General features: G+C 54.9%; 1 protein-coding gene across 1 annotated transcript in view; it reads right to left on the reverse strand.

Moving 5' to 3' along the window:
- The window catches only part of COL9A2 (collagen type IX alpha 2 chain), a 41,865-nt gene extending 20,791 nt beyond the window's left edge, over window positions 1-21,074 (reverse strand). Inside the window, exons 1-14 of the mRNA XM_067533726.1 lie at window positions 21,003-21,074; window positions 18,259-18,333; window positions 15,067-15,102; window positions 14,913-14,975; window positions 10,652-10,705; window positions 9,756-9,791; window positions 8,736-8,759; window positions 7,881-7,934; window positions 6,829-6,882; window positions 5,838-5,885; window positions 4,408-4,464; window positions 3,634-3,687; window positions 2,838-2,891; window positions 178-231 (exon numbers count right to left, since the gene is read on the reverse strand). Coding sequence (XP_067389827.1) covers window positions 178-231; window positions 2,838-2,891; window positions 3,634-3,687; window positions 4,408-4,464; window positions 5,838-5,885; window positions 6,829-6,882; window positions 7,881-7,934; window positions 8,736-8,759; window positions 9,756-9,791; window positions 10,652-10,705; window positions 14,913-14,975; window positions 15,067-15,102; window positions 18,259-18,333; window positions 21,003-21,074 — 735 coding nt within the window. The remainder of the gene's footprint in view (window positions 1-177; window positions 232-2,837; window positions 2,892-3,633; window positions 3,688-4,407; window positions 4,465-5,837; window positions 5,886-6,828; window positions 6,883-7,880; window positions 7,935-8,735; window positions 8,760-9,755; window positions 9,792-10,651; window positions 10,706-14,912; window positions 14,976-15,066; window positions 15,103-18,258; window positions 18,334-21,002) is intronic.
- Between the last annotated feature and the right edge of the window lie 1,816 nt (window positions 21,075-22,890).

Genomic DNA, 22,890 nt, shown 5'->3' on the forward strand with positions numbered 1-22,890 from the left:
GCTGGGAACAGTCCTGACTCCAAGTCCTCTCTTCTAATCAATAGATCGCACTCCCCCCCCAGAGCTAGCCTGACTCCCAGACCCCATCACTCTGCTCCAACCACCAGACCCCCTTCGATTGCTACGGATCCATTCCTGGAGCACGAAAGGTGTTTAACGCCTCCCTGACGTGCTTACCGTCTCACCCTTTGGTCCCGCCATGCCAGGATAACCCCTCAGGCCCTGAGGACCCTGTCAAAGCACGAAAAGAAGCAGGATTAGCTTGAAGCCTCCCATGGCCAGATCTTGCATACAAAACAGGTCTCTCTGCAGAACACCCCCACCCACAAATAAAGTGATTATGTTTAGAAGTGTTACTGGAAAATACTATTTTTGTGCTAAATCTGAAATACTGTCTGAGCTCTCCACTCCCCACCAGTGCTGCCAGCTTCCACTCATGTCCCTTCCTGGCTGTCAGTTTTAATATCATTAGCGGCTCAGAGCTTGCAGTCCTTACTCAGGCAAAACTCCCACTTGGCCTCAGAGAGATTTTGCCTGCTTCCGAACTGAAGGATTTGGCCTGCTAATTACTTTTCCTCTTCGAAATGCTAGTGAATCATGAATTAGTTAATCCTCCCAATCCCGCTGAGAAGAGGTGTGATTATCCCCATTTTTAGAGAGGGGAAACTGAGGCACGGAGAGGCTTTGCAACGTCCCCAAGCTCACAGAAGGAATCAGTGCCGAGGTCAGAGGCAGAACCCAGGAGTTCCTGACTCCTAGGTCTCACCGATCTATGGTGAATCGTTGTTTCCAATCAATTCCATGGCCGACTAAAAGGACCCCCTACAATACAGCTGGAAAATTGAGCCTATTGATTTTCCAACTTACCTATCATATAAAATACAAGCTGTTCGCGCCCTCCCAAGCACGTTTCATCCCTGGTTATAAACAACACAACCGGAACGATACAATCCTGACCTCTCTGCACAGGTAATGCGGGGAACTTGCTTGTTAAAACAAACAAGATTTAAGAAAGGATTTGCAAATTCTATTTTGTAAACTGAGTTGCTACATTGCATTCTTTATTGAGCAAAGCCTCCGAGGTAGCTAGATACATGGATACATATCTCAGTGCACTGCTTGCTGGTGAGATGCACCATTGCCTTCTACTGGATGCAATCAGAACATCTCAGCTGTGTGTCAGAGGGGCAGGACCCTGTACATTTGGAGCAGGAGACTACGCCCCCATGTGTCAGTGGTGTGTAGTGCAGCCCTGAATTTGTTACACTGGGAGCAATACGTTATCAGCTGGCGCTGAGACACATTTTACTTCTGCTGGCCTCTCTGGCTAGCGGGGGGAAGGCAGAGTCCTCTCAAGTTCTGACAAATCACCATGTTGTATTCATGCCTCCTGAGGGAACGTATTTGCCCTCTCAAGTCTTCCCATCTCTCTGGCTCATTTGAGGAAGTATCTGAACAGGACGCCCGAAGCAAAACAACATAACAGCATTGGGTATTCACGGCTCGCAGCATTAGTGCTGACACAGAGCCAGATTCTGATCTCTGTTCCACTGGCATAAATCCAGAGCACCTCCACTGACTTCAATGGATTTACACCAGCAAATCTGAGATCAGATCTGGGCCCACGGTATTCCAGGAGAGTACAGATCGCTCTATTTATAATAAAGGAAAAGCAAACTAGACGGCCCAGGGGGTCTACACTGCCAAGCCCCTGGCTTAGATCTGCCTGGGGCTGGCAGCCAACAGACAGCATTACTATTTAGTGGCTCGGATGAGAGATGAAATAATAAGAAAGGAAACTGACTGCTTGCTGGACCGCGAAACACTAATGAGAACACGTGGCCCCTATATAGCCCCATTCATCCATAGACTTCAATGCGCTTTACACAGCAGGGTTGGTATCATTTATCCCCATGTTAGAGAGGGTGGGAAATAAGACCCAAAGGGGGGAAGAGACTTGCCCAGGTTAACCACTGCCTGTGATCAGCAGAGCCAGGAATAGAAGGCAGGTATCCGGACACCCAGCCCAGTGCCTAGCCCTTGGCCTCTCTCATCCACCCTCTTGGTGGTAGGCTCAGCAGGGAGACCAAGGACTGCATGGGTCTTGGAGCCCAAAGACCCTTCTCTCCCCAGGGTGGGGTGGCAGGCGTTTCGGTGACACTGTGTCAGGGAACCTCTCCTGCTCTCATTGTGCCGGGACTCCAGGGCTGCTTGAGACCCCCTCGCCCCCTCCCAGCATGGCCGAACGTCAGTCCAAGAAGAGGAAGCTGGCGGGGACGCTCCCTGTGGTGGTGGGCTTTTTTCCACCCCCTGGTTTGTTCACGCATCCGAGCAGAGTTCCTCTGGGCCCGCTCCTGACTCCTTCAATTCCTTCTTAGGGCAGCGGGCGCTGTCCTGGGTTCTCTGCTGGTTGGTGTCCCATTGGGATCCCTTGCTTTGACCCCGTGACCCACGCCCTCGTTTTCTCATCCTTTGTCTCCTGTAATGAGTGACATTCCGGGTTCTGTGGCCCCGCCCTCTCAAGAGGCGGGCCTTTTGTTGGCTCCGCCCTGTGCCCCAGAACAAGGAATCCCTGAGTACAGCCCCAGGGGAAAAGGGATGCGATTGGGCCATGGCATCTGAGGCTGACTCCTCCCCCTAACAGTGAGATGGGTCAGACTGTGGGGAGCAGCTGCACCGTGGGGAGCTATGCAGTGCTGGACTGAGGGGAGGGGTTGGAGGGTCCTACTCCCCAAACACTAGTGTGAAAAATAAATGCCACCTCCGCCCCCTCCGGCTGTGAGTCTAGGTCAAAGGCACCAAGCGATAAGAACGGTAAATAGAAGTAAATACGTTACTGGAGGGCCGGGGATGCCTTGTTCTCCGGAAATGCCCATGTCGCCCCGGGGACCCTGGGGGGAGCAGGAGAGAGGAGAGATGTCAGCGCAGGAAAGGCTCCGCCAGCTGGATGTAGACCCTGGCTCCTGAGGTACAAACCGCCCGGTGCCCCTCTGTCCCCCCCGCACGGGACCCTGGGAGGGGTGGGGATGGGGTTCAAATAGCCAGGGGAGGATGGGGAGCCCGTTCCCAAGCCGCTACTCAGTGCTGGGAAGAGCAGGCAGCCTGGGACATGCTATGGGAAGGATCAGCTCCATTCACTCGTCCTCCGGACACAAGCCTGTGGGAGGGACCCCGCTCTACCCCATCCCTCCCTCTTATTCCTCCTACCCCCAGTGCCTCCTTCCCTCTCTCTCTCTCTCTCTCTCTTGGTATTTTTCTCCTCCCTTACCCCCTTCCCTCCTTACTGACTCCTCTCTTCCCTTCCCACCCATCTTCTTCTTCTCCATCCTTTGGACTCTCTTCCCTGCCAAACCCCCATCTCATCCCCGCATAGGGGAAAGCAGAGATTCCGGCCCCCCTCCCCAGCCCTTTTCCATCGGACGGTGATGCCTGGTTGACCGGCAGTGCTAGTTCCTTACTTGGGAAGGCCCCGGGTAGGGTGACCAGATAGCGAGTATGAAAAACCGGGACAGGGGGTGGAAGGTAATAGGCACCTATATAAGACAAAGCCCCAAATATCGGGACTGTCCCTATAAAATAGGGGACATCTGGTCACGCTAGTCCTGGAGAGCCGGTAAGGGGAGTTGTACTCACCGGCCCGCCCTGTCTGCCAGATTCCCCGAGGGCACCGGGGCGGCCTTTGTGTCCCTAAAGGAGAAAAGAGACCGTGATTGAGGCTCCCCGCGTCCCACACTCGAAGCAGTTTCCCTGATGGCACCGCAGCTCAGGGTGCGCTCAGCACCTGCCCTGTAAATCCCCCCGCTGCAGGGCATCATGCAGGCATGGGCACACATGCATTTGCACACATGCAGAAGCGTGGGGGAGCATTTTCCTGCAGTTCCCATTGTCGAACCCCGGGCACCTGTGCAGCTGAGAGCGTGCTGCAGCCCACCGTGTCCTTCCACCCACGCCCTGCTGAGGACGACAGAGGGCAGCAGAATACCGCGGATCCCAAGCCCCTGGGTTGGCTGCAGACTCTTTCGCTTAGCCCAGAAGGGGGCTGTGCAAAGGCAGCCGGGCTTGGAGAGCCGGGCGGAAGCGCCTGGCCCTTCGGAAGCTGCAGCTGTCCTCAGATTTGGAGGTGGGGGCTGGCAGGAGTGTGAAGGGGAGGTCCATTAGCCTGTGTCCTCAGTGTAACGTGCTAGCTGGGCTCCTCAATGTCCCCCACTAGGGGCTGGATCCTATATAGCAGTTTACGAAGCCACTACAGTCTCCAGACTAAGAGCGAGGCAGGCCAATTAGACACTGGGTGTCTGTACCACGAAGGCTTCTAGGTGCTAGAGCAAGACAAATAATAGCTCAAGCACTATAGGCCGATGCTTTGAGGTCCCCGGTTCAATGCCTGGGGCAGGGGTGTAGTGACCTTACCTTCAGTCCCTGAAGTCCCTGGGTGCCTTTGGGCCCAGGAGGGCAGTTGGTTGGACACTAGTGGGGGGGAGAAAGAAAAGTCGCTTGTTTAAATCAGAAAACCATTTCCAGCAGTGGAGAAGCGGCCGTTTGGGCGTGCCCAGCGTTGGGGCTTCGTGTGAGCTGAGCCGGGCTGCAGAGCCGGCGCTGAGCACCCAAGCTGGGCTGGCATGATGAAGCTCTTCAGGGAAATTGCAGAGTCGCTTGCAGTCATTTAATTCCAGGCCTTCCTAGCCACGTGTTGTTAGCACAGCGGAAAGGATGCGGTGCACATCCTTCCACCCCTGAGACTGAGCCCGCCTGCTGCTCTGGAGAGAAGCTCCCTGCCTGTCTCCCTCCAACGCTGCTTTCCAGGGGCTCTGTCCTGCTCCGTGAAATCACAAGCTGAATGCGGCTTAGGATGGGAGCAGAGGAGCAGGGGCGATGCCCTGCAGGGGTGGGGAAAGCTGGGCCGCAGATCCACAGCCCTCACCCTCAAAGTGGCAGACCAGCCATCACAGACTCTCTGATGGTTGATCTGCCTCCCACTGAAATCAACAAGAATCCTGCTATTGCCTTCACTGGCCGTTGGATCGGGACCCTTGGCATGATCTAGCCATGAGTCAGTAACAGGGCGGGGGAAGAGCAAAGAGAGCCAGACGGTCACCACAAGAAATACCCTCCAGGAGGTAAATCTTCTCCCCCGGCATGGGTCTGTCTGCGTGTTGGCAAAGGCCCGCCCCAGTGACGACTTCCCTTGAAGAGGGAAAGGAAGGCAGAGAGCCTGGTTACAGTGGGTACAGCCGAGCTGTATAACTGCAGAAGACTAAAAGGCCGGGGGCAACCCATGCAGCTTGGGCAACTCAGAGCTGGCCCGGCAGGGACAGGCATGGCTTCCTGAGCCTCTGCAGGGGTTCAGCGGTAAACCCACCCGAGGGGATCAGAGACTGTCAGCCCCCACAGGAGAGCCTGCCCTGGCTCTGTGAGCAGCCCAAAGGGGACCTGGCATCTCCAGGACACTGCCCTAAGGGGACACACTTCACTCTACGGGCCACGCCCGGCTCTGTACATCAGCCCAAAGTGGTCCTGAGCTAACGCCACATGGGAGGCAACCCTGAGAGGCAGGAGCTGGCAGATAAAACTTGTGCCCAGAGGTAAGAGCAGGATGAGGCCCAAAGTCTGCCAGCTGGGATGGCCAAGTAAGCGTCTCCTTGGCTGCCAGCTGCACAGGCGTGTCAGGGAGTGGGGGCACGGGAGGATTGTGTCTCTCAAGGGAGCTGAGCAGTAGAGGTTGCAGCAAAACGCCTCTTCGCTGTTCCCAAACGACACTTGCTAAGAACGAACAAACAACCTCCCAGCTGCTGTTAAACTGGGAGGGTCTGTTGAAAGCCTAACGTAACTGCAGTTCTTACCAAGAAATCAGCACTGCCTTCCAGCCCTTGGATGTGTCCTGGGGGGCCCTGGAATGAAATAAAACCATCAGGTATGCTAACCTAACAGTAATACCACCCAGCATTTTAATCTCAAAACAGCTTACAGAGGTGGGTAAACATTGCACCCTCGTACATAGATGGGGAAACCGAGGCACGGAGCAGGGACGCAACATGCCCAGGGTCACACAGCAAGTCATTGGCAGAGCCGGGAATAGAAGCTGCCAGTTCTCTCCTGCTTTAATCACAAGAAACTCTCTCTTTTCAGCGCTGCAAACAGAGCCCAGGAGTCCGGGCTGCCAGTTCCCCACCACTGACCCATGCCACACTCCTGGAGCCTTTCAATATGCCAACAGTGCCTTGGAAAACCATGGCGCTTACATCGAGCCCAACTCTTCACCTTGATAGCTGGGTGGTAAAACGCAGACCTTGCTACGACTTGTCCACCGTTTAGATGAAGAGGGTCTAATCAGACCAGACCCAACCACTGGCCCATCTAACCCTCTAACCCACCTCCTTTTGTCCCAGCAAAAAGTCTAGCCAGGTTTCCCTCTCTTTGTTCCTCCACAAAGACTCTGGCGGCCTGTCTAAGGCAGTGCCCAATTCTTGCGGTTCCGGAGGGGCTGCCCACAGGGTGGTTTTCCTTCCTGACTCCTGCAGAGTCCTCAGCTTTACACCCTGAAGCATGAGCCTTGATTAACTCCTGGACACCAACTCCACCTCAGGCAGGTGGCTTCTGGGCAGGGTTCAGCAGTGCCTGATCTGATGAAGCACTGAGCATCTTCCATTGAAGTCGGAGTGCTGAGCGTCTCCCTGGATCAGGCCATTAACCCCACTTGCAGCTCTGATTCTGACTTTCTGCTGCATAGAGACTCTGTCCAGTCCCAGGCCTGGATCAAGGACCCTCCCTTAGTCCACCTTTCAGGCCAGGACCCCAGTTGAGAAATCCCAGGGGAGATGGGTCAATACTCACAGGTTTCCCAGGAGGACCTGGAGGGCCTCGTGGTCCATCGGGTCCAGGTTCACCCTGAAACGAAGCAACCACCAAAAAAAAGTTAACACACAAAAGGCTGCAGTTACTTAGAGAGTCGGGGGAGCAACGCAATATCCCTGGTGCATAAGATGGAGACTACACTAATTCAATCACCCGTGGGGCGTGAACCCAGGACTTTCAGCATCAAATGTATCTACCCCGCCTGCTTGAACTGAAGCAGTAACGCACTGAGCTGCGAGCAAGTAGCAGCCTGAGACCAGCTATGTGAGAAGGACAGCAGCAATGGGAATCTTGCCACTGACTTCACCGGGCTTTGCATTAGGCCCTTACCCAGTGCATTTTACTAGCCCAAAGGAAACAGGATGGGCTGTGCAGTGAAAGCTTCCTCCCGCGTGTCTACGCCAGCGACTCGAAGCGTGGGCACACGCTGGCCAGCCCATTGCACCGGCCATTGCACGCAGGCCCGTCACTAGCAGAGCGCGTACAGAGAGTTGCCGTGGTTTGGAGGGTTCTCCTAACAAAGCGGGGCAAGAGGCACCTGGTGCTGTCGGGGGGCAGCTATCAATGGGGGGCTCGCGCTCAGCATTGCCCCGGTCGGTGCTTTACCAAACCAGAGGAGAGCGATTCCCAGGCCTGTGCCGCTTGGAGCCGAGCGCCCTTATCAGCGGGGCCGCGCTGAGAGGCCGGTTTGGCTCGGGACCTCGGTAGCACTGGGCATAGGACACTTAACGCGGACGAGGACTCTGCTGAAATGAGGTGATCAGAGACTGCCTGGGCCCTGTGCCTCTCACAGCGACTCTCACAGCGACCTCCGGTAGAAGCCAAGCCCATTCGCAGCGACACGAGAACAAATCTGGAGTCACTCCACTGGCGCTGATCAAGAGAATGTGTGTTTACACCAGGAGAAATGGGGGCAGCTGAGCTCCTGCAGCCAGAACTGACCTTCGACCCTCCCCACTGAAAATCAGGCTCATTCCTGTGTAGGATGAGAGGAAACAAGCCAGTGCACGTGCAGACAGGTGATTCCTCACCTTAGGTCCCAAGGCTCCGATTTCCCCAGGAAGCCCAACTTGACCCACAGGCCCCTTGGAAAAAGGAGAGAGTCACTCATTAGACATGGCAGGGGATTCTCACGTGGAGGGGTGGGAAATGCCCTGGAACCAGTTACAATGTTTGAGTCTCTTCCCAAGACCTGGGTTTTCTGACGGGACTTCCAAATGTGCTGGGGATAGGAAACGACCCCCACCGCCAAGGAATGTTTCAATGGGAAAAGTGCTTTTGCACAAGAAGATTTTAGCCTTTTGCCTAGGACTGAATGTATCAGGTTCACTCAGGTGCTTGCAGGTAGGTTGTGCCTTGTGTGTGCGCCAGGGGCAGGCGGGTAGATAGCACCTGCGCTGCTGCTGAGGGCAGCGGGTGACCTCCAGGCGGATGCTATGATGCTAAAAGTACCTGTTACATCCAGGTAGAATGGACATAACTGGGCCACGGGCTTCTGAATGCCACAGGCATCTCCTGGCCCTGCTTTGATTTTACTGGAATATTAATGGCTAATGGGCCCGCAGTGAGAGGGTTAACACGACTGCCTAATTCATTTACATTGTTCCTTGGACTCATCTCTGATCCTTTAGATCCACTCCAGTTATCGTCTTTCAGCCCCAGACTAGGACGTCAGGGGTTAAATCTTTCCCACGGTGCCCAGGTGAAGGGGGAGGGACGAGCACCACAGGTCTGGCATCGATGCTAATGCAAGTCAAGCAGTTAAATCCTCACTCACAAGCTGCTGAGGTTTTTTTGGTTTGTTTTTTTTTTACTTAAAATTCATCCGGACCCACCCCCTCCCAGTCAAAGACACCCACACCAAGCCCCCGCAGCACGGCACTTACTGGAGGTCCCGGCAACCTGGGGCCCTGAAACAAAAAGAAAGTTACAAGGGGTTGAATTTCTCGGACTCTGAGCCAACCACTGAGAAAACACAACAGAGGGTAAACTGAGGCACAGCAGGACTAAGGGGCTCGCCCGAAGTCACACAGCCTGTGGTAGAGCAGAGAATTGAAGCCAGGTCTCCTGTGCCGTAAGCTAACACCCTAGCCGCTGGGCCCTCTTTCCTCTCAGACCTAACACGACCCAGGCCTGCGGGGAACTCTACAGGGCGAGAGGGAGAACAGTACACACGTCTTCTGGCTTGCCTGCTCCTTGGCCATCCCTACAGCCCCTATCCCATGCCGGAGGGGAAGATCTGCATGCACAGATCTCAGAGGTACCCAGGGGTCCAAAGCTCTTGCCAAACTGGGGGCACTGCAGGGGACAGCAGCCGTGGGCCCCTCAAAAGATGCCTGAGGTTGAGACAACGGACAGCCCGTAAGGCTCACGGGACGGTGGCAAGGGCAGCATCGAAACCCAGTGGGCTGTCCCGCAGGGAAGGCCACGTTAGCAATGGAGGAAGAGTGTTTCGTGGACAAATACCCAGCGGTCTGGACAGCTCGTGTGACCTCTGCTGCACCAGTCTGCTGGGGGTCTCAGCCCAGTTTCCAGGAGACAAGGGCTCCTAGTGCAAAAACCACTCCAGTGACTGGCCCCAGCGCTGGCCTGGCCCCTTGCTGACCCTCTCAGCAGAGAGCCCAGGGACTGGCAGGGCCCCGGAGGCCATAGGCCCCTCTCACTCTTAGCTGAGGGGCGAGGCACAGGGACAGGGGAGTGCCAGGAAGCCTGTGGCAATCCTTCCTCTGGTGACGTGGGTCCGTGTTACCCGACACATGGGGGGAGAGGGAGGTGCAGGGGGGTTCGTTGACTAGCTCACGCCTACAGAGTGACATCCCCCAGCTCCCTGCTGTAGGCCTCGGCCATTAGGCCAGGATAACTACAGACTTCTCTGACCAGCCGCCGTGACAGAAGCGGATACTCACCGGCAGCCCCGGTGGCCCTGGCAGTCCAGGCTGGCCCTGGCAGAGCAGAAGGAGAGACTGGGTGTTAGTTCAGGCTGGGAGATGGGAAGCGGGGAGATTTCCTGATTGTCCAAAACTATCCACTGAAAAATTTGCACCCAGGTCCACCCCAGGGGCGTACGTCAGCCCCGCGCCGTCGGCTCCTGCAGAGCTGGGCAGGCGGACAGCTCTCTGGGGCAGGGATTGTCCCGCGTCTGCAGAGGGCCCAGCGCCAGGGGCTCTCGCACCAGGGAACCCAGGCGCGGCTGCCATGAGAATAGTGGACCGTTCCCATGAGCCGAGGGCCAGCCTCACTTGGGATCCGCTCCAACTCGCACTGAAATCAGTGAGAGGCGCCATTCATTTCGGGAAGCTGGCCCACACCGCACGGGCCCCATCATGGGCCACCAGAGCCCACTATGATCATTCCTCCCCCCACCCGTCCAAGGGCTCCCCGCTCACCCCAAAGGGACACCTCCTGCTAGGTGCGGGTATAGTGCCGGGCAATGGGGCCCCATCCTGACTGGGGCCTCTCGGGGCAGTAGGTCGAGTGGCTTCTTATCTCACCTTGGCGCTGGTCTCTGCCCAGGATCCTGGCCTGAGGCGAAGGTGGAATCTGTGAGGCCCCATCCTCGGCGGGTGTGAAGTGGTGTCACTCCGGCACTGCACCGATTCACTCCCGCCGAGGAGCTGAGGGCCTTGATGCATCTGACTAGACCCTAAATATTCCAGGACCCCCATACATGGCTAAAGTGGGCACCCAACCAACAGAACTCACCACCCCAACCAACCCACCATCCTCTCACTCCCCCTTCCAGGCCCAGGGATGGACAAGGCGGCACTAGACTTGTAGCCCGAGAGACGAATGCGTCACTTACTTTAGACCCTGGCCCCCCGCGCGGCCCTGGTTCTCCCTTCGCGCCGGTCAGGCCCTGCAGGAGGAGAGACGGCAGGCAGTCATTCTCAGTGCTAGACTCTCTCCCCTGTCACTTTCAAGCCAGTCACACTCTCCATGCAATGGAGTTATGCTGGGGTTGTTTTAGCCACCTGGGGTTGTGGGTTGTTAACGAGCTGCTAAGGGCTCATCAGCCTACGAAGATAAGAGCCAGCAGACCTTCAAACGTTGCCTGTGCCCCAGAGCTCAGTCATGGTGCCTTGAAACACAGGGAATAAATCACCGTCCTGCCTCGTAACTTGTTATCCATCAAGACTTCCTCCTTTTCAAGCCAGAATTAGATGGACTTAGTGGTGTCACGTGTGCTGTGACAGCCGCAGTGAGGTTGAGCGGACCCCCGGTGTAGACACAGCTGGGCCGACAGAAGGATTCTTCCATGGACCCAGCTTGGAGAGGTGGATTAACGACAGCGACAGAAAAACCCCTTCCATCGATGCAGGAAGTGTCTACACTACAGCGGCCCAGCGGCAGCGTCATGCCCGTCCCATAGTGTAGACATGGCCCCAGTCTGCAGCTGTTCTAGCGTTTACTCATGGCACAAGCTCAGCGTGCCAGCTCTCCGTGCCGGGCCCTTGCCCTCTGGAGTGCTGTATTCACATCCCGCGAAGGAGTTACTCTGCTGCGTCCTGCACCGAGCCCTTAGTGGGTATTTGTCCGCATCAAAGAAGCAACCAAACAGGAGCAGTCGTGGCCATCTCTGCACCGCAGAGGCCGGTGGTTGGGACGGCTGGGATGCTGTGAGCAAGGCTGGAGGTGCACTAGACTCAAAGCAAGCAGCACGGGGTGTGGGCCGATGTGGAATGGACCGTCCTGGGGCGCTACAGGTCCGAAGGGCAATAGGAAAATCAGCAGCCTGGCAAAAGGCCCTGAATCAGGTCAGGACTGGGGGCACTGGCAGAGCTGTACTGGAAGGCTAGGGTTGGAACAGTAAGGGGCTGCTGGTCAGGATGGAGGTACATTGCCAGAGCTGTGAGGCGAGGGGTATCTCAGAGCTAGAAGTGCAAGGAGGCTGCAGGGTGGAGGTAATTTGCAATGTTGCATTGGGCCCTGGGCCAAGAATAACGGGGGGACTACCGGCCAGGATTGAGGTGCACGGCAGCAGCTATCCTTGTTCTAGCCCTGTTAACACTTTAGATCCCCGTGTCCCGTCACACATGAAAAGTAAATGTTGGCAATTTACCAACAGCTTGATCGTGCCATGGTCAGTCATGTGAAGGGGCCCAGTGAAATCACTGGGCCAGATTCTAACTGCATTTAGGTTGGTATAAATCAATGGAGTTACACTGGATTTACACCACTGGATGGATGAGACTGGAGTCTTGCTGGCAGGAATTTGCTCCCCTCAGTGAGGGCAGCAGGATCAGGCAGAACACCCACCACATGACTTGTCCTCGCATAATTCGTTTATTAAAAATGAGGCTGCTCCTCTCCTGCTGATACAGAACTCCTGCTAACTGCATGTGTGTGAGAGAGTGTGTACACAGACTGGGAGGGGTGGGGAGCACCTATTTATAAAGGGAGATGGAATATAACAGTCACTGAGACCAGAGAATTACATTTCAATGCCACCTCCAGGAGAGGTGACAGGAAGCTACAAACCCGAGGTCCAATCCTACAACCCTTCCAGGAGTAAATCCTTCCTCGGGTGAGAAAGGATTACTTGTGGGATTGAGGGTTTCAGGATCAGGCCCTCAGGGAGACAAAACCAGCCCAGCTCCAAAGTTCCCTGTTCCTCCACAGCACAGAGAACTAAAATAATATGAAATAAAAGTTAGGAAAATAAACAAATCAAGAGTCCATTGTTATTGAGAAAAACACTTCCTTGGTGTTCTCAGATACTATAATGAGACGGGACAGATAGATATGTATTATATGGATGGATAACTAAACAAATAGACATAATAAAATGCATAAGGCAGTCTGATCTCAGTTACACCAGTGTAAATCTGGAGTTATTCCAGAATTACTCTGGATTTACATCGGCGTAGACCATTGAGATCTGAACTGGGCTCACTGTAAGGACGTTTTCATATCCACTTCTGAATGCCTGAGCTACACTCTTTGCAAGGTCTATTCCTAGCTCTTTGTAAAGCACCAAGACACAGCAAATATGAAAGAGTCTGTATTCAGCCCAATTCGTTTCTGCTTTATTTTAATAAATTGAGCTCCGTACCGGGAGGATTAGTCTGGATGAATAAAACATGGTTGTAGTAAGGTTTATTATTCTATTCATTTATTATTGAAGGGATGAATAGAAACCAACAGGTTTAAGAAATTGCTTCTCATTGCAAAAAAAATAGGACTGTAGAGATTAATTGTGTTTGTTTCTGCCAGTCAGTAATTGTCAGGGTAGCTCTGACTCTCTGACACAAACACACCCTCCAGAGATATACACCCTCCATTCAAACTCAAACACCCCTAGCCCCCACTGCTCAGACAACAAGCCCCACGTTCATCCACACCCTATCTAGCTACTTATCCTGCTCCCCACCATCAACCTACTCCCCTCGATCCCCCCACTGCTGAATCAAACACCTCAGCGCACATATTCAGGCACCAGCCATCCCACCACACACCCAGGCAGATATCTCCTGCTCCAAACACACTCATTCCGACACACACCGTAACACACCACCGCACGCCCTCAGACACAGACACATCCACGTCCCCAGCACATCCATCCCTATTCACATGCCCCTTCAGAGAGCAGGCGGGTTGTAGCAGCATGCGGGGCTGTGAGAAGCTCCTCTGCACAAGACGCAGCCTCTCAGCTCTCTAAAGGGCTGCGTTTATTTCCGGCTCAAGGCACAGTTAATAACTAACAGCACCAACTGTACTCACATCCAGTACAATAAATCCCAGCCAAATTCTCCTCCCCTCACCAGCACGGAGAGATCACAGAGCTAGTTAAGATCCCATTCAGATTAAGCCCTTCAACCAGAGAATTCCCAGCCCTCTGATCTCCCACTAAAGGTTTGGGGCCTCTCCTGGCTCCCATGGGGTGGCCCCACACAGCAGCTGGCCCAGTGAGTGAATGCGCCATCCCTTCCTCTCCACTGTCACTGCGCTGCGCTCCTGCTCCGATTCCCACAGCCCAATAAGTGCCGTGGTGACAGCTGTTGTCTCCCAGGCCTGACACCGTAAACGTCCTGCACAGTACGCCAGGCTCCTGTCCGCACTCAGCGCTGCAACGGCAGGGGGTGCTTGCAAGGCAGGACTGAGGGGCAGGGTGGAAATAAATGCGCAGGCCAGGAAGGGGACAGTAGACGGCACGGCAGGGCAGAATGCAGGTGCACTGGCAGAGCTGGGGGGGGGGGAGCCCAGGGCTGTGACAGGAGGGTGCCTTCAAGAGAGGACCGAGGTGCCCGGACAGAACTGAACGGGGGAGAGGCAGGCGTGGACTAGCAAAGGGTTGATGAGGCCACAGCTCGGAACTGAGCCTTGGCAGAGCTGGTGCGACTGGTGCTGCTGGGAGGTTTCAAGGGGGTGCCGAAGCACATGAGCGGAGCGTCGGGGACACACAGTTGCCTTTGCACAGCCTAAGCCAGGTGGAAAGATAAAGCCCCCTCTGCATTATTTGTTCGTGTAACTGGCCCTCACGCCTTCGGGGCAAGCTCTGTTTCGGAGAGCACTGACTCAGCCCCTTTGATGGCCCCGCAGGCTCAGCCATGCCCACCGTTATCCGTTGCCCTGTCTGTGGATCTCCCCGCCACCACTCAGACACGTGGGAGCCATGGCAAGCCTCTGTCCCCAGAACAATTTCATCACTGGCCCCTAGGAGCTGCTCCAGGCACCAACAACTCCTCTCTGACCATGACCCACCCCCACCACTTTTTATACCCGCCACCTGCCCAGACACATGATGGAACCCTCATTTCCTCCTCTGCAATCAGCTGTTCCTTCCCACCTTTAACGTCGACATTTCCTATCAGGCCCCTGATCCCTTTAGCCTGCGGGTTGGAATCCAGTTCTTGAATATTCCCACGTAAGCCAGGCGTCTCTGTGACTCCAGCCCCCGCCTCTCATACACACGACAGGATCCTTGGGGTTGGGGTGGAATCGGAGAGCTCAGGGCTCAGTTCACCAAGCTCCGCCAGGAATGGGGGAGTCTAGGATCGAGCCGAAGAGGAGGCAAATCCATCATCTAATAAGCAGCAATGAGAAGGGAATGGGATTGTACTCACATCAATGCCTGGCTTCCCCAGGGGCCCATCCGGACCTGGAACGCCTGGTTCCCCCTTGGAGCCCTTTAAAATAGACATTGGGAAAAATTAAAAGGCGACATCCTGAACAAGGTGGGGAAATCAAAGCATGCTGGAGAGCTGGTGGCACACTCACCGGGGTCCCAGCGGCGCCTGGCGGGCCTTTGTCACCCTAGGGAAACAAGAGGAAATATCATAGGCTTCTGCAGAGCTTCTCAGACCTGAGCATCAGATGGCTGGTGCCCAGGGCCCAGCCAGGGAGTGGAGATCACGCTCAGGGTCTGCAAAGCACACCCAGGTGCCATCTCCATCACAGCAGAGAAGCTTCAGCCCCCAAGACTGGAGGCGGATCTGCCCTGCTGGACAATTTCCAGCTAGGCATGTGTCAGCCTCTGAACAGCTTCCTCTCCCCCTCTGGGGTGCTGCAACAGTGACTCATGTTCGCTGCTGAGCCGCTTCTCTGGTGGAAAATTCAACCGGGATCCACCTGCACAGTGCAGGAAAGCAGGTTTGTCCCCAGGGTTCCTCTGTCACACAGCTCTCATGGTCCTCTGCTACACAACCAGGCTATCTGGGTGCCCCAGGGACTGGAACCAGGATTCAGTTTTTGGAAGCGGGTGTGCTCAAGAACATCTTGAATTTAAGAGGGAGCTACACTGTGGACTAATTTGGGAACTGCTGGCTTAAAGGGATCACTCCCTCCATCCCCAAAGGGCAGCCACCTCTGGGGTGGGACGTGGCAGCTGCTACACACCAACCCAATGCAACAGCTTCAGCCGGGGTGAGAAGAATGCTCTAGCCCGTTGAAACTGGAGTGGGAAACTGAGGGGATGCAGAGTGACCCGAGTTGGAATGTGGCCAGTCTGATGGGGTAACGAGGCGTCTCTCACAACCCAAACTCCACCAGCACACCTCATCCAAGGGACGGCGTGTTTAACGCTAGGACACCGGTGCAAACATGGATTTGATCTGGGCGGGCTAGTTTAAGGTGGCTGCCTGCACGGGCATGAAGTGCGGTTTAGGATCTATTTCCACTCCTGCCTTAAGGAATAGGCCTCTAAGTGTCAGAACCCCCCCCTCCCACCCACACACACACCACCCCAACCCCACCCCAACCCACACACACACACACCCACGCACACCACCCCAACCCACTCCTTCAGAGACCATGGAAAGAGAAGCAGCCTTTTAATTCTGCAGAGGCCTCAGGAGGCCCGAAGGACAGCGTTCACACAATGGAGCCACAGCCAATAAAGATGTATCGTTAGCCCTCAGACGCCACAGCCCTGAGCAGCGCTACCTGGTTACGTAGCTGCATGCAGACGAGAGGAATCCGGTGTGGTTGCATGCAGCCCATTAAGGTCTGTAGCGGACGCTCACCACTCAGATCAGGCTGCGCTTAGCCTGCACACCTGTCTAGACTAGAGCAAGTTTGGTCCAGATGCTGCGTAGGACATTGGCAGAGAGACAGCTCATCAAAAACCACTGCTCTCCTCCCTGCTTCCCCCCAACCTTGCTTCCAGTTGCAGGGGGGTATGGCATTCAGTGTATAAATAGCACCAAAAAAATCACACCCCAGGGATGGTGCGGCTCTCCGGGGGGCTGGGCCCAGAGAACAGGTCAGTTCTTGAGAACTTACAGGCCTCACCCATCATCCTGAGCCTCATGCTGAAAGGGGTCCGTGTTCTGTCACCGCATAGCCGTCAGAAATCTCACCACCGCATCCCCAGTTAGCAGGCAATCATCCCATTGCTCTGAATGCCCTCCTCCCTCCCCCTGCCCTGTCAGACCCCAGCTTACCCCTTTGTTTCTCCCCCAACGGCCTTTTCTATCATGATCCCTGCAGGAGCCGCATTTAGAACGTTTCCCTCCCCCTTTTCTTCCTCTTTTAGGGTCGCATCTCCACGTCTCGTCTTTGGGCTCCGATTCCACAAAACCCTCCCTTTGAAATCAGCAGGAGCCGCCTGAGTGGGGGAGCCTCAGGATCAGGTCCTTTGCTCGGCGCTTGACACAGATGACTTGATTCTTGGCTTGTTGCTTTTCAGTGCATTTTGGGGACTTTTCTCTTTTCTGACAGTGCCCTGAGCGATTTGGCCGGGGCCCCAGGATGCAGGGGAAAAGGGGCTTTGCAAATACAGTTATTATTTTAATTATTAAACATGCTGAGCCAGATTTTCAAAGGTATTACAGAGCCTAACGATGCAGAAAGGCACTTAATGGGACTGGGAAAAACACAACTCCTATTGATTTTAAGGTGCTTTGGAAGAAAAATCTCACCAGGTGACTATCTGCACCTGTAGGTGTCTAAAAACCCTTGAAAATCTGTCCCTTTGAGGCAAATCTGCACCATCTGACTATAAGATTTGCATCCCAGAAAAAAATAGGCTTTGCAGATCCATCCTCTAGTGACTTCAGAAGGAATTCCCCCCACCAGGCTTCTCTGAAACAGACAAAGAGGCCCATGCAACAATACTGAGCCTGCCTATCTCTTTTAGGGTGGATGGATGTCCTTGTTTTTATTTGTATTGCAGTAGAACTCCGAGGCCCCAGTCAGGACCAGGGTCCCATTGCACTGCTCACTGCACGAACACATAGATCGAGGCAGTCGGGGCCCTGGGGAAGCTAGGAAAGCTGGCAGGGAACAGGTTAAAAATATAAATGCACCAGTTTCTCCTCACCACCTGCCCCACACTCGTGGAAGGAAGAGGTTTGGGTCCGCAGAGTTTAAGGGGGTCTAAGGTTTTTATTGCCACCACCATCAGGCAAAACAGCAGCTCCCTGCGAGTTGCAGAGATCCATAGGCCAGATGGAACCATTTAGTTTCAGGACGAAGCGTGGCAATTTCATGGCTAGGATTAGATGGCCGAGCCGGGATGCCTGCAACAGCAGGGGGCTGGGTGAGCCAGGGGGTCCCATCCATCCACTCCTCTGTTCCCGAGGATCATCTAGCCTGACCTCCTGCCAAGCCAGAGAACTTCACCCCGGGACGCCTGCAGCCAAGCCGGTCCAGGGGCTGGACATAGGCTGGCTCAACAGTGGTTTGCGTGTCAAGCCCGGTCCTGCTCATAGGGGGAGTTTGATCAGGGACTTCAAATGGGGCCCTCAGTTAGGACAGGGGGAGGGAGGGACGTCTTTGCGGACGCAGCCCTGTCCTACCACACACAGAGAACAGACAGGCTCAGGACAGACGAGGCATACGTCCCCCCCCTCTGCTGGCCACCGCTGGGAACTGCAACGAGGTACCCTGACACAATGCCCCTCTTTGTACCCAGTGCTCCCCCCTCCCCGTCCCTTGCTCCAGCCCCTGCGCTGAGCAGTGTGTACTCACATCCATGCCGTCGGCTCCTGGCACTCCTGGCGGACCCGGGGGCCCCCGAGGCCCAGGCTCTCCTGGAGGACCTTGCTGAGGAAAAGGAAAGAGAAGCACACGTTCCCGGTCAGGAGAATGCACCCAGCGGCAAGCTCGGCGCCCCGCTCACCCTGAGAGACACCTGGGCCGGGGCAGGACTCCGGATCACAGTGCAGACCAGCGGGGCTCTCCGAGCAGCGGGGAGCCCTGGTGCAACGCTCCCGCCGTCTGCCGTGCGATCAGCTCCGTGCCAGCGGCCGTGGGGGTCCCTTCCCTGAGAAGCTGGGAGGAGGTGACCCAGCAGGAAAAGCAGACAGCCCGGGGTTTAGGAAGCAGCAGCTGCTTGCCCCCTCTCTCCTCTCCCCCATCCTGAGCTGCCCTGGCAAAACAGCCCATCCACGAGCAATTTTATTCTGACAAGCGAGGGAAGCAGGCATGAGGCTGGGGTTTATATAGGGATAAAAGCCTCCCACCGCTAAGCAAGTTGTTCCCGGATACCGCTCCTTGCTCTCTAACGCCCCAGCCAGGGTTGGCGTTTTCTCCTTCTCTACTCAGGGCCTGACTGGTCTCAGACACACGGGGGTAAGTCAGAGGCAGCTCCATGGAAGCTAGTGGAATTGCAGCCCTGGTGTGTGAGATCACGATCATGCTCCCAGCCACCCACCCCATCTTCAAAAGGCAACCTCGGTCTTAAGGACGTGCTTTACAATAGCCGCCGTTTCTGCAGCTCAGCTTAGTTGATCCGGAATGAAAGGCCCAGGCTGAAAAATCTGAAGTTGCTGAAGAGATTTAGGTGCCCAAGTCCAGGGCGCCCACATGAGGGGGGGAAAGGGTACACTTTACCAGGGCCCGGCCCAGGCTGTAATCCCTGTTACCATGAGGAAAAAATTTTCATGGCTCATGAGACTGTTTGTATGGGATGAGGGGTTGTGGTATGTGTGTGGGAGGGGACCCGTGTTACAAGTTTGCACTGGGCCCAAAAAATGCTTGGGCCCTGCCCAAGTCCCAATAATTTAAAAAGGGAATCGAGCGTGCAAACCCCTTAGGCAATTTTGCAAACCTCAGCCTAAAACTCTGCTGGGGGATTTAACTGTGCCAGCCCCTAGGCGAAGGGCTTAAGGCAGGTTCCACTGTATCTTTGCAGTGTCACCGCATGCTAGTTAGCCCCATCAAGAATAGGGATCTTTGCAGAAGCAGCCTAGTCTGCAGCTTTGAGGCTTTTGTGGGGTTCCCCGGTAGGAATTTCACAAATAAATCCCTGCTCCCCTCGTGGGGCACGGTAAGGAAAGAGATTCTGAAAGCAGCGATGGAATTCAGGGATCGCTGGAAATAAAAACCGACAGGCCAGTTGCATCTAACGTGGCCAGCAACAGCTTGGGACTTTGTTTTTCTCTAGTCGGCACTCATTTATTCTAAAGGGAAGAGGCCATTTGCTTCTGTACATTTGTTAGAAAGAAAAATAGAGGGGAAAAAGCTCAGCATTACACCTTATAAATAAACAGCAGCCACCCCGCAGGGAGAGAGCCAGGTTTCCTGGAAGCACCCCATGAATAGGCACTTTGTCCTGCCCAGACATTGCCAAATGCTTCTTTGTTTTAAGGGCTCCCGAGTCCCAGGCTCTGTTGCCGACTCAAGCCAGCCCCTCGCTGTGGATTCAGGTTGGTTCCATGTGGTGGATCCACTGCAAGGCTCTTCTGTGAAGCTCCTGTGAGCTCCAGCCCTCTGCGAGGGGAGGGCTTCCCTCAGAGCAGCCCAGCTCCGCTCTCTCCCCTTCGCTGCTTGGAAAGTTGCTTTTGAAAATGACACTTCCATTTGAAAAGATATTGATGTTCAGTTTTGCAGCTATTCTTGGGGGTAAGAGCTCAGCGGGCGCGTCCCTCTGTCGTGCTCAAAGCAGGGGAGTATTTCCTTCTATTACTAAATCATCCCCTATCAGGGCTAGCTGATTGCTGGCTTGTAAAGACCCTTCCAAGGAGCACCTTTTCTTCTCTTTGGAATGCCCCAGCTTGCATGATGCTTCCAAAAATTGTCCACGGGATGAGGGAGGGGGAGAGAATACACCCAGCCTGGATCCATCCCTGCTAGGGCTTCATCCCCCATTATCCCTCTTTGCAAATATCCAGGGACCTACAAAGGCCTGGTGTCTCACTGCAAATCCTTCCATGCAAACCCCCTCCCTAGCAATCGCCACAGAACGCAGCCCTCCTCCCGGAGTCCAGTTCACACTGAGCATTCTTGGCTCTGCAGCAGCTCGACCAGAAACACACGGGCATGTCCCCGAGGTGACAGGAGGCAAAAGACACCAACAGTGAATGAAAGGGAAGCTTGTGAGTCTGAAAATTTCCAGAAGGACCGTGCCACTCAGGCACCAGCACAGACATTCCTTTTCTCCAGGGCCCCCTCAGTCTCCCAGCAGAGATGGTTTTAAGTATTTAGGAATTATTTTGGGGCAAGGAGGGGGGCACTGGATTCCCCCTTGGAGTCTGCTGGATTTTCCCTGGGTTAGGCACTGCTGGAATGGGAAACGCTCTAAAAGCTCATATCCAAATAAGAAGAGGCAAAGAATCAGAAAGCTGATCAGCATCGCAAGCGATTTGACAAAAGAGCTCCACATTTTAAAACGGGGGGGACGGAGAACTTAGACGCCGAACAGGGACTTCCCCCGGCCCCCCAGCCCAGCCCTGGCACATTCCAAGCATAAGGATAGAAAGGAGAACACTTACAATCTGAGCCAGACAGAGGCAGACGGCTTGGAGGAGAAGGCAGAGTCTTAGGCTACCAAAGGAGCGAGCCATGGTGAGGGCTTTGGGCTAGCTGAGAAGCTGGGACGTTTCCCCTTCGCTAGCTGAAATGCCAGGTAAAGCCAGCCAGCCCTCAAATGCCCAAGCCTCCAGCCCCAACTGCTGGACAGACTTTTGCAAGAGCCTGGAGGAGGAGAGAAGGTGGGGCAGACTCATTAATATGGAGCAGTTTGGTAGGCGAGGGCAGAGGGGATTGGCTGGGAGGGCCCTTCACTGCCTCCCATGTCACATGAGACCTGGGGAATTAGCTACAGTTCATGGCTCAGGTGAGGGGGGCGTTCTAGGAAGGGGAGTCTAGAGAGGGATCCCGGGCTTGCTAGCTGAATGAGAGTCCCGGCTCTCAAAGAGAATTAGAATAGCGCGAGGGCTGTGACAGGAGCCTGCAGCTCAGACAGAAAATGCAGAGCGAAGGCTGCTGGTTAGGACAGTGTCTGTGTAGACACGGTGTCTGTGTAGTGTCACTGACCGATGCGTCGTGCTAAGCTGCTTGGGCCCTTCTTCATCCTTGTACGGGAGGAGTGCAGTGACAGTGACAGTGACAATCCCACCAGGTCAGTGTATCTAGCAGGTTTCTGTCCCTCTGAGCGTCAGTGCCATGTCTAATCCGAACCCCAGCCCAACTGCTGATCTCACTTCTAATCTAACAATCACCCTCCCCAACATAATTCAGACCTGACTGCCACCTCCTGGACCCATCTGCCACCGATACCAAACCACGACTCTCCAGACAGAATCAGTACGATGACAGACTTCCTGGGGACTAAAATAGCAGAGGCCTCTCCCTTGGGAAGGCTGCCAGAAAGTCACTGAGCCTATGTCTACATTGGTGCTGCCAGATCGATTCTTCGGGATCGACTGAGCGGCAGTGGAGACCCGCCCAATCGATCCATAAATCAACACCACTAATCCACCCCCACCAAAAAGAGTAATGCTGCATCCACGGGAGGGCATTTCTGGTCAGCACAGCAAAGTGAGGATGCCGCGGTAAGTAGACATTAGAAAGCTGACAGGAAATACAGTTACTCTGCATTGCTTGCATCTCTCCCGTTGACGGCCGCCAAATTTCACCAGCAGGGTAGCCATAGGCTGAGAAATTCCTCATTGGATTGTGAGGGATGGAGGGAAAGGAAGGAGAGAAGCTATGCTAGGAATTCACCCAGGGACCTCATGTGCCGAGTGTGATTGGAAGGAGAGGCTGGGCCAATTCCTCCAGGAAGAACGTACTCCGCACAGATCCCACATGCTGCCAGTGCAATCTTACAGGTCCTGCTCTGTGCTGAGCCAGAGAGGATAGGAGTTCTTACAGCCGCCCTCTAGGGAGGTTTGGCTCTTCAGCTCACCATGTAATTGCATATGCTTTTAGTTTGGGAGGTCTGTAACCTGCCACCACTAACCCATCACTAGTGCTCACTGCTGGTCATCTTGGGGATTAGCTCTGCAGGTCAGCATGCCCTCTCCCAGTGGTACTTCGCCCACCATCACCTCTGTTCCCAGACCTATGTCACGCCAAAGACTGCAGCAAACTCTTCATGACTCTGCCCTCTGGCCATGTTACAATCCGTGCCCCCCCACCTACCTTCCAGGGGCAAGCGTTGCAGTCCAGCTGTCCCAGCTACTTCCCCAGTGGCGATGGGGGGAAGGGGAGGAAAGACCCAGGCCCACCCACTACTCCAGGTCCTGGCCCAGGGACCCTGTATGATGCAGCCACATGCTGTATCTTCTCCAGGTCCTCCGTACATTTCCCTGGGCCACTTCCCCACAATCCCAGCAGTGCACCTTCTTCGCCCTCTCCTCAGCCAGCCAGGTGCTC

Source organism: Emydura macquarii, unplaced genomic scaffold (assembly GCF_026122565.2).
Source record: "Emydura macquarii macquarii isolate MOO-44397 ecotype Brisbane River unplaced genomic scaffold, CSIRO-AGI_Emac_v2 contig_3348, whole genome shotgun sequence".
Lineage (NCBI taxonomy): Eukaryota > Metazoa > Chordata > Testudines > Chelidae > Emydura > Emydura macquarii.